The following is a 12,251-nucleotide window of genomic DNA, read 5'->3' as shown; positions in this document are numbered from 1 at the left end:
ATGAAGGCCAAGTCATTGGGTATATTTAAAGTGGTTGATAAGGAAAGGTGTGAAAGGTTCTGGGGAAAAGGCAGGAGAAAGGGGTTGAGAGGGATAATGAATCAGACATGATGGAATGGCAGAGCAGACTTGATGTGACGAAAAGCCTAATCCTGCTCCTTATTCCAATCCTACTTGTCTGCCCCTTCGAATCTGAGGATTCTGTACCTCAGGCTGGGGTTTGACCATCAATCTTCAGGCCAAACCACTCAGGGACCTGTGCTGCTATTATTTTTTTGACTGTATGTGGCCTGTTTTACACCTTGGCCCTGGAGGGATGATGCTTTGATTGGCCGTATACATGTGTATGGTTGAATGAGAATTAAACTTGAACTTGAAATTCAGTCCAATGATTCTAAGACTCACACACCTTTGAGACTCACTCACCTGAAGATTGCTTTGGTCCAATCAGCTCCACACTTGAACCCTTCTGACCTAGAAAAAAAAGCGTTCAGATAGATTGAGCTTCATCCAGCTTCATCTTCCTGGGCACCAACATCTCTAAGGGCCTATCCTGAGCCCAACCGCATGAAGCAATTGCACAAAAGGCACACCAATAGCTGGACTTCATTAGAAGTTTGAGGAGATCTTAGACCATTACAGCATAGTCCAGGCACTTTGGCCATGATGATGAGCCAAACTTTAACCTACTCTAAGAACAATCAAAGTTTTTCCTCCTGCAGAGCGCCCCATTTTCCTTTTGCCCACGTGCCTATCTTTTAAGTGCCCCAAATGTATGGCACCAAAGACTCTTCCAAATTTCTATAGATGCACCGTGGAGAGCATTCTGGTTGGTACGGTATTGAGGATCCAAAAACACGAGATCACAAGAAGCATTGGTACAATCCATAGTTAACTAGCAGATTTCTCCTGACGTCTGGTGGAGGCATTCTGACTGGTGTGGAGGGGCCACCGCGCAGGATTGGTAAAGGGCTGACAGCTCCATCATGGCCTCTCCGCCATTAAGGACATCTTCAAAAGATGCTTCAAGAAGGTGGCATCCATCTCTGAGGGCCCTGATCACCGGGAATATGACCTCTTTTCACTACCACCAATGGGGAGGAGGTAAAGGAGCCTGAAGACTCAATCAATCAGGAACAGCTTCTTCCTCTCTGCCCTCAGGTTTCTGAATGGTCCATGAACCCATGAACTCAATGCATTTTCCTTTTATTTATACATTATTTATTTACTGTATTTATTAATCAATAGTAATTTTATGCCACTATACTGCTGCAAAATTTCATGTCCTAAAAGTTAATAAATCTTGAGTGACGGTGCACACCCCACCCCCCACCAATCAGGCTCACATAAAGCCATGGGAGCAGGTAGTGGATGGTCGTATGAGCAGCTGGTGCAGATCACAAGTCCTGGTTGTGTGACCACTGACACCAGGCAGACAATCCCTGAAGAGTATTGATAATGGCTGGGTCACCCGTCTTGTAAAGACACTGCCCAGAAGCCGCCAATGGCAAACCACTTCTGTAGAAAAAAATGCCAACAGCATTCATGGTCAGAGAGTCATAAAAAAGTACAACACAGATACAGGCCCTTCGGCCCATCTCATCCATGCTGAACTATTTAAACTGCTTACTCCCATCGACCTGCAATCTGAAAAGACCATGTTCGCCCATGTCATACAACACAGCACATAATGAGCAAATGAGAATATATCTGTATATGGAGCACAAAAAGAGCTACTGGAAGAACTTAGCAGATCAGGCAGCATCTGTGGAAGGAAACAACACACTCACACTCTGTGGAAATGAATAAACAGTCGACATTTTGGGCCGAGTCCTGATGAGGTGTCTCAGCCCGAAATGTTGACTGTTTATTCATTATTTTTTTTTCAAATCTTTTTTTATTATTATTATTCAAAACACACAGGTACATCGAAGTAACAACACTTAAAATGCCTCAAAAAAATTATCTTAAAGATTGAAAATTTTTGTTAATAAAAAAAAAACCCCTACTAAGCAAGAAAGGTGAGAAAAAGAACCCATTGAGGGTACAACCCCGAAGCCATGCATCATATAGAAAGCTTCTAAAAATAAACATCAAACCGCCAACAAGAAGAAAAAATATATCAAAACAAAATTTACACTTAGATCGTGGAGGAAATCTATCAGTTAACTGAAATGATAGTAACGAGCAAATGAGCCCCATCTCTTCTCAAAATCAAATAAAGGTTCAAAGGTTCGACTTCTAATTTTCTCCAAACTAAGACACAGCATCACTTGAGAGAATCATTGTGACAAAGTGGTGGTGGCATCCGTCGGTCTCGAGAGACCATGGATCTGCGCCTGGAGTTTCCAGGGTGCAGGCCTGGGCGGGGTTTATGGGAGACCCAAGCTGCAAGCCTTCCCCTCTCCATGCCACCGACGTTGTCCAAGGGAAGGGCACTAGGACCCATGCAGCTTGGCACTGATGACGTCACAGAGCAATGTGTGGTTAAGTGCCCTGCTCAAGGACACACATGCAAACCTCAGCTGAGGCTCTAACCAGTGACCTTCAGGTTACTAGTCTGATGCCTTGCCCACTAGGCCACACGCCAACACAAAGTAGGAGCTGATATATCCTTCCATTTCAACAAGATGGCCCTCCTAGCTATCAATGTAACAAACGCAATAACATGTTGGTCAGACACAGAAATACCATGGATATTTGAGGAATTATTCCAAAGCACAGTCAACTTATTAGGTTGTAAGTTGATTCTGGGTGCTTTAGAAATTGTCCAAAAGACTGACTTACAGAACGGTTTAAATATAGAACATGACCAGAACATATGTGTCAGTGTAACTATCTCAGTTTTACATCTATCACAATACTTGTCAACATTGGGAAATAGTTTAGAAAGTCTCTCTTTAGTCCAATATAACGATGTACAATTTTAAATTTAATCAGTGAATGACTAGCACAGACCAAGGAAGAGTTAACCAGCTTCAGAATCCGTATCTAATCCTCCCATATAAAAGTCAAATTGAGTTCATTCTCCCAATCCTGTTTAATCTTAAGTAAAGGACACTTATCCCATTGTAATAATAAATTATAAATTCTTCTAATAGAACCTTTCAACAAGGGGTTCATATTCATAACAGTATCTAACAAGTCAGCCTCCAACATATAAGGAAAATTACTTAAATATTTTTGTAAAAATGTCTAACTTGAAGATATTGTAAAAAATATGAACGTGAAAGAGAACATTTATTGACTAATTGTTCAAAAGACATCAATATGCCTTCTTTAAATAAGTCCAAAAAAGACTTAATACCTTTATTTTTCCAAAGTAAAAAAATTGGATCACTCCAGGAAGGTTTAAAAAAGTAATTACGATAAATTATACTACAAAGCTTAAATTTAGTAAAAGTGAATTACTTCCTTTAAATGAATTTGTCTCTATATATTCCTTTCTATATATTGAATATTCCTTTCAAAGTTACAGATTCTTTTAGTTATTTAGGTGTCAGAATTACAAAAAAATATAAGGAACATTATAAAGCCAATTTTCCTCCTTTAGTGGACTCTATGAAGTACTCATTTAGTAGATGGAGCCCACTTACATTTTCACTTGTTGGTCGTATTCTTGTAGTTAAAATGGTGATTTTACCAAAATTTTTTAATACTTATTTCAGAATATTCCTGTTTGTTTGACTAAGAAATTTTTTTGATCGGATTGACTCTATTATTCTATCTTTTATTTGGGATAATGAAAGACCAAGGATCAGTAAAAATCATTTACAAAAGTTGAAAAAGGACGGAGGTCTCGCTTTGCCTGATCTAAGAATGTATTATTGGGGGGTTAATTTGCGATATATGTCCTTTTGGTGATATTGGAGTGATAGGAATGACCGGCCAATCTGGGTAGACCTGGAACTGAGAGCTGTGAAAGTTTTATTCAACTTCGTTATTAGGAGTTGCTCTACCTATACAATTAGCTAAAGTTGCTAATTTAAATTTATATCCTGTGGTTAAGCACTCCTTACAAATTTGGCTCCAGTTCCACAACTTTTTTTAATCTTAAAAAATTTAAACTTTGTAGTATAATGTTTTTTCATTTCCACAGATGCTGCCTGACCTGCTGAGTTCCTCCAGCCTTTTGCAGATGCTGGAAATCCAGAGCAACACGCACAGAGTTTCCTGCCTTTATGATCTGTGGAAGGAAATGTTTCAGGTTGAGACCCTTCAGCTGGACCTTAAAAAAAAGTCTGAGTGTGGCTGGAGTTGGTGCAGGAAGCTGCAACGATGCCGTCGCCACTGTAGCAGACTGGAGCTGTGGAGTGGTGTCAGGAACGTGGACTGCTCCATGTAGGCACCGAGAAGCGAGCCATTGCCCATGGCTAAGCCTTCACTTTGGAGGAAGTAGGAATGATGAGAAGGGATGCTCATCATAAGGGCAGAGAGGAGTGCTGGAGGGAAACAGGTTAGGTACAAAGATGCAGTGCGTAACAGGCCCATCAGAGCCACACCTCCCAGCAAACTACCAAGTAACCCCAGCCTAATCACAGGACAATCTACGATGACCCATTAACCTACTAACTCACATCTCTTAGACTGTGGGAGGAAACCCAGGCACACACGGGAAGGAACATACAAACTGCCATAATTGAACTTTGAACTCTTTCACCCTGAGTAGCAATAGCATCGTGCTAACCGCTACTCTACCATGGCGGTCTCAGCACAGGTTAGATCAGTGTTAGAGAGAGAACTGGAGAGCACAAAGGCCTTCCTGATGGGGGATGGACATCTCTGTCTACCCCTCATCAGGAGGGCCAGATACCCCTGGTGGAGATGGGGAGGGGAGGGGAGAGGCCGGGGAATAGTACTTCTATTTATTTAGAGACACAGTGCGGTAACAGGCCCTACTGGCCCAATTACACCAAGTGATCAGTTAACCTACTATCCCCCAAGTGCCTGGAATGAGGGAGGAAATTGGGGCACCGGGGAGGAAACATGCTCGTTCACAGGGAGAACAAATAAACTCCTTACACGCCTGCTCTCAGCTTCCCCCTCATACCTGGTCACACCTTCACCCTCACACCTGGTCACACCATCACCCTCACACCTGGTCTCACCTTCACCCTCATACCTGGTCACACCTTCACCCCCACACCTGGTCTCACCTTCACCCTCACACCGGGTCTCACCTTCACCCTCACACCTGGTCTCACCTTCACCCTCACACCTGGTCACACCATCACCCTCACACCTGGTCTCACCTTCACCCTCATACCTGGTCACACCTTCACCCTCACACCTGGTCTCACCTTCACCCTCACACCGAGTCACACCTTCACCCTCACACCTGGTCACACCTTCACCCTCACACCTGGTCTCACCTTCACCCTCACACCTGGTCACACCTTCCCCCTCACACCTGGTCTCACCTTCCCCCTCACACCTGGTCACACCTTCACCCTCACACCTGGTCTCACCTTCACCCTCACACCTGGTCTCACCATCACCCTCACACCTGGTCACACCTTCACCCTCACACCGAGTCACACCTTCACCCTCACACCGAGTCACACCTTCACCCTCACACCTGGTCACACCTTCACACTCACACCTGGTCTCACCTTCACCCTCACACCGGGTCTCACCTTCACCCTCACACCGGGTCACACCTTCACCCTCACACCTGGTCTCACCTTCACCCTCACACCTGGTCACACCTTCACCCTCACACCGGGTCACACCTTCACCCTCACACCGGGTCACACCTTCACCCTCACACCTGGTCACACCTTCCCCCTCACACCGGGTCACACCTTCACCCTCACACCTGGTCTCACCTTCACCCTCACACCTGGTCACACCTTCACCCTCACACCGAGTCACACCTTCACCTCACACCTTCACCTCACACCTTCACCCTCACACCTGGTCACACCTTCACCTTCACACCTGGTCACACCTTCACCCTCACACCGGGTCTCACCTTCACCCTCACACCTGGTCTCACCTTCACCCTCACACCTGGTCTCACCTTCACCCTCACACCTGGTCACACCTTCACCCTCACACCTGGTCACACCTTCACCCTCACACCGGGTCACACCTTCCCCCTCACACCTGGTCACACCTTCACCCTCACACCGGGTCTCACCTTCCCCCTCACACCTGGTCACACCTTCACCCTCACACCGGGTCTCACCTTCACCCTCACACCTGGTCTCACCTTCACCCTCACACCTGGTCACACCTTCACCCTCACACCTGGTCACACCTTCACCCTCACACCGGGTCACACCTTCCCCCTCACACCTGGTCACACCTTCACCCTCACACCGGGTCTCACCTTCACCCTCACACCGAGTCTCACCTTCACCCTCACACCTGGTCACACCTTCACCCTCACACCGGGTCTCACCTTCACCCTCACACCGGGTCACACCTTCACCCTCACACCGGGTCACACCTTCACCCTCACACCTGGTCACACCTTCACCCTCACACCTGGTCTCACCTTCACCCTCACACCTGGTCACACCTTCCCCCTCACACCGGGTCACACCTTCACCTCACACCGGGTCACACCTTCACCCTCACACCGAGTCACACCTTCACCCTCACACCGGGTGTCACCTTCACCCTCACACCTGGTCACACCTTCACCCTCACACCGGGTCTCACCTTCACCCTCACACCTGGTCACACCTTCACCCTCACACCTGGTCTCACCTTCACCCTCACACCTGGTCACACCTTCACCCTCACACCGGGTCTCACCTTCACCCTCACACCTGGTCACACCTTCACCCTCACACCTGGTCACACCTTCACCCTCACACCTGGTCACACCTTCACCCTCACACCTGGTCTCACCTTCACCCTCACACCGAGTCACACCTTCACCCTCACACCTGGTCACACCTTCACCCTCACACCTGGTCTCACCTTCACCCTCACACCTGGTCACACCTTCCCCCTCACACCTGGTCTCACCTTCACCCTCACACCTGGTCACACCTTCCCCCTCACACCAGGTCTCACCTTCACCCTCACACCGAGTCTCAACTTCACCCTCACACCGGGTCTCACCTTCACCCTCACACCTGGTCACACCTTCACCCTCACACCGAGTCACACCTTCACCCTCACACCGAGTCTCACCTTCACCCTCACACCTGGTCACACCTTCACCCTCACACCTGGTCTCACCTTCACCCTCACACCGGGTCACACCTTCACCCTCACACCGGGTCACACCTTCACCTCACACCTGGTCACACCTTCACCCTCACACCTGGTCACACCTTCACCCTCACACCTGGTCACACCTTCCCCCTCACACCTGGTCACACCTTCCCCCTCACACCTGGTCACACCTTCACCCTCACACCGGGTCACACCTTCACCCTCACACCTGGTCACACCTTCCCCCTCACACCTGGTCACACCTTCACCCTCACACCGGGTCACACCTTCACCTCACACCTGGTCACACCTTCACCCTCACACCTGGTCACACCTTCACCCTCACACCTGGTCTCACCTTCACCCTCACACCGGGTCACACCTTCACCCTCACACCGGGTCACACCTTCACCTCACACCTGGTCACACCTTCACCCTCACACCTGGTCACACCTTCCCCCTCACACCTGGTCTCACCTTCCCCCTCACACCTGGTCACACCTTCACCCTCACACCTGGTCACACCTTCACCCTCACACCTGGTCTCACCTTCACCCTCACACCGGGTCTCACCTTCACCCTCACACCGGGTCACACCTTCACCCTCACACCTGGTCACACCTTCACCCTCACACCTGGTCACACCTTCACCCTCACACCTGGTCACACCTTCACCCTCACACCGGGTCACACCTTCACCCTCACACCTGGTCTCACCTTCACCCTCACACCGGGTCACACCTTCACCCTCACACCGGGTCACACCTTCACCCTCACACCTGGTCACACCTTCACCCTCACACCGGGTCACACCTTCACCCTCACACCTGGTCTCACCTTCACCCTCACACCGGGTCTCACCTTCACCCTCACACCTGGTCACACCTTCACCCTCACACCGGGTCTCACCTTCACCCTCACACCGGGTCACACCTTCACCCTCACACCTGGTCTCACCTTCACCCTCACACCGGGTCTCACCTTCACCCTCACACCGGGTCTCACCTTCACCCTCACACCTGGTCACACCTTCACCTCACACCTGGTCACACCTTCACCCTCACACCAGGTCACACCTTCACCCTCACACCAGGTCACACCTTCCCCCTCACACCGAGTCACACCTTCACCCTCACACCTGGTCACACCTTCACCCTCACACCTGGTCACACCTTCACCCTCACACCGGGTCACACCTTCACCCTCACACCGGGTCACACCTTCACCCTCACACCTGGTCACACCATCACCCTCACACCTGGTCTCACCATCACCCTCACACCGGGTCACACCTTCACCCTCACACCTGGTCACACCTTCACCCTCACACCTGGTCACACCATCACCCTCACACCGAGTCTCACCTTCACCCTCACACCTGGTCACACCTTCACCCTCACACCGGGTCACACCTTCACCTTCACACCGGGTCACACCTTCACCCTCACACCGGGTCACACCTTCACCCTCACACCTGGTCACACCTTCACCCTCACACCGGGTCACACCTTCACCCTCACACCAGGTCTCACCTTCACCCTCACACCGGGTCACACCTTCACCCTCACACCTGGTCTCACCTTCACCCTCACACCGGGTCACACCTTCACCCTCACACCGGGTCACACCTTCACCCTCACACCTGGTCTCACCTTCACCCTCACACCTGGTCTCACCTTCACCCTCACACCTGGTCACACCTTCACCCTCACACCGGGTCACACCTTCACCCTCACACCTGGTCTCACCTTCACCCTCACACCTGGTCACACCTTCACCCTCACACCGGGTCACACCTTCACCCTCACACCTGGTCACACCTTCACCCTCACACCGGGTCACACCTTCACCCTCACACCTGGTCACACCTTCACCCTCACACCGGGTCACACCTTCACCCTCACACCTGGTCTCACCATCACCCTCACACCGGGTCTCACCTTCACCTCACACCGGGTCACACCTTCACCCTCACACCTGGTCACACCTTCACCCTCACACCTGGTCACACCTTCACCCTCACACCTGGTCACACCTTCACCCTCACACCGGGTCACACCTTCACCCTCACACCTGGTCTCACCTTCACCCTCACACCGGGTCACACCTTCACCCTCACACCTGGTCTCACCTTCACCCTCACACCTGGTCACACCTTCACCCTCACACCGGGTCTCACCTTCACCCTCACACCGGGTCACACCTTCACCCTCACACCTGGTCACACCTTCACCCTCACACCGGGTCTCACCTTCACCCTCACACCGGGTCACACCTTCACCCTCACACCGGGTCACACCTTCACCCTCACACCTGGTCACACCTTCACCCTCACACCGGGTCACACCTTCACCCTCACACCGGGTCACACCATCACCCTCACACCTGGTCTCACCTTCACCCTCACACCGGGTCTCACCTTCACCCTCACACCTGGTCACACCTTCACCCTCACACCGGGTCACACCTTCCCCCTCACACCGAGTCACACCTTCACCCTCACACCTGGTCTCACCTTCACCCTCACACCTGGTCACACCTTCACCCTCACACCGGGTCACACCTTCACCCTCACACCTGGTCACACCTTCACCCTCACACCGGGTCACACCTTCACCCTCACACCTGGTCACACCTTCACCCTCACACCGGGTCACACCTTCACCCTCACACCTGGTCTCACCATCACCCTCACACCGGGTCTCACCTTCACCTCACACCGGGTCACACCTTCACCCTCACACCTGGTCACACCTTCACCCTCACACCTGGTCACACCTTCACCCTCACACCGGGTCACACCTTCACCCTCACACCTGGTCTCACCTTCACCCTCACACCTGGTCACACCTTCACCCTCACACCGGGTCACACCTTCACCCTCACACCTGGTCACACCTTCACCCTCACACCGGGTCACACCTTCACCCTCACACCTGGTCACACCTTCACCCTCACACCGGGTCACACCTTCACCCTCACACCTGGTCACACCTTCACCCTCACACCGGGTCACACCTTCACCCTCACACCTGGTCACACCTTCACCCTCACACCGGGTCACACCTTCACCCTCACACCTGGTCACACCTTCACCCTCACACCGGGTCACACCTTCACCCTCACACCTGGTCACACCTTCACCCTCACACCGGGTCACACCTTCACCCTCACACCTGGTCACACCTTCACCCTCACACCGGGTCACACCTTCACCCTCACACCGAGTCTCACCATCACCCTCACACCGGGTCTCACCTTCACCCTCACACCTGGTCTCACCTTCACCCTCACACCTGGTCACACCTTCACCCTCACACCTGGTCACACCTTCACCCTCACACCTGGTCACACCATCACCCTCACACCTGGTCTCACCTTCACCGTCACACCTGGTCACACCTTCACCCTCACACCTGGTCACACCTTCACCCTCACACCGGGTCACACCTTCACCCTCACACCTGGTCACACCTTCACCCTCACACCGGGTCACACCTTCACCCACACACCTGGTCACACCTTCACCCTCACACCTGGTCACACCTTCACCCTCACACCTGGTCACACCTTCACCCTCACACCGAGTCACACCTTCACCCTCACACCTGGTCACACCTTCACCCTCACACCGAGTCACACCTTCACCCTCACACCTGGTCACACCTTCACCCTCACACCGGGTCACACCTTCACCCTCACACCGAGTCTCACCATCACCCTCACACCGGGTCTCACCTTCACCCTCACACCGGGTCACACCTTCACCCTCACACCTGGTCTCACCTTCACCCTCACACCTGGTCACACCTTCACCCTCACACCTGGTCACACCTTCACCCTCACACCGAGTCACACCTTCACCCTCACACCTGGTCACACCTTCACCCTCACACCGGGTCACACCTTCACCCTCACACCTGGTCACACCTTCACCTTCACACCTGGTCACACCTTCACCCTCACACCTGGTCACACCATCACCCTCACACCAGGTCACACCTTCACCCTCACACCGGGTCACACCTTCACCCTCACACCGAGTCACACCTTCACCCTCACACCGGGTCTCACCTTCACCCTCACACCGGGTCACACCTTCACCCTCACACCTGGTCACACCTTCACCCTCACACCGGGTCACACCTTCACCCTCACACCTGGTCTCACCTTCACCCTCACACCTGGTCACACCTTCACCCTCACACCGGGTCACACCTTCACCCTCACACCGGGTCTCACCTTCACCCTCACACCGAGTCTCACCTTCACCCTCACACCTGGTCACACCTTCCCCCTCACACCGGGTCACACCATCACCCTCACACCTGGTCTCACCTTCACCCTCACACCTGGTCACACCTTCCCCCTCACACCTGGTCACACCTTCACCCTCACACCTGGTCTCACCTTCACCCTCACACCTGGTCACACCTTCACCCTCACACCTGGTCTCACCTTCACCCTCACACCTGGTCACACCTTCACCCTCACACCGGGTCTCACCTTCACACTCACACCTGGTCACACCTTCACCCTCACACCTGGTCTCACCTTCACCCTCACTCCGGGTCACACCTTCACCCTCACACCGGGTCACACCTTCACCCTCACACCGAGTCACACCTTCACCCTCACACCTGGTCACACCTTCACCCTCACACCTGGTCACACCATCACCCTCACACCGAGTCTCACCATCACCCTCACACCTGGTCTCACCTTCACCCTCACACCTGGTCACACCTTCACCCTCACACCTGGTCTCACCTTCACCCTCACACCGGGTCACACCTTCACCCTCACACCTGGTCACACCTTCACCTTCACACCTGGTCACACCTTCACCCTCACACCTGGTCACACCATCACCCTCACACCAGGTCACACCTTCACCTCACACCGGGTCACACCTTCACCCTCACACCTGGTCACACCTTCACCTAGTCACACCTTCACCCTCACACCGGGTCTCACCTTCACCCTCACACCTGGTCACACCTTCACCCTCACACCTGGTCACACCTTCACCCTCACACCGGGTCACACCTTCACCTCACACCTGGTCACACCTTCAC

The 12,251-nt window shown here is 52.3% G+C and overlaps 1 protein-coding gene across 3 annotated transcripts in view; it reads right to left on the bottom strand.

The window, feature by feature from the left end:
* Window positions 1-12,251, bottom strand: part of LOC132391016 (autophagy-related protein 16-like) — a 119,699-nt gene that overhangs the window by 8,978 nt on the left and 98,470 nt on the right. For 2 of the 3 annotated variants that reach the window (XM_059963627.1, XM_059963628.1), the window contains one exon: window positions 427-474. In XM_059963627.1, the coding sequence (XP_059819610.1) occupies window positions 427-474 (48 nt within the window). Of the gene's footprint in view, window positions 1-426; window positions 475-4,111; window positions 4,187-12,251 lie in introns of all 3 variants that reach the window. The other variant, XR_009511052.1, reaches the window with a different exon arrangement.

This window comes from Hypanus sabinus, chromosome 3, assembly GCF_030144855.1.
Source record: "Hypanus sabinus isolate sHypSab1 chromosome 3, sHypSab1.hap1, whole genome shotgun sequence".
Classification (NCBI taxonomy): domain Eukaryota; kingdom Metazoa; phylum Chordata; class Chondrichthyes; order Myliobatiformes; family Dasyatidae; genus Hypanus; species Hypanus sabinus.
The sequence above is the reverse complement of the archived record's forward strand: the minus strand, read 5'-3'. Positions and strand labels throughout refer to the sequence as shown.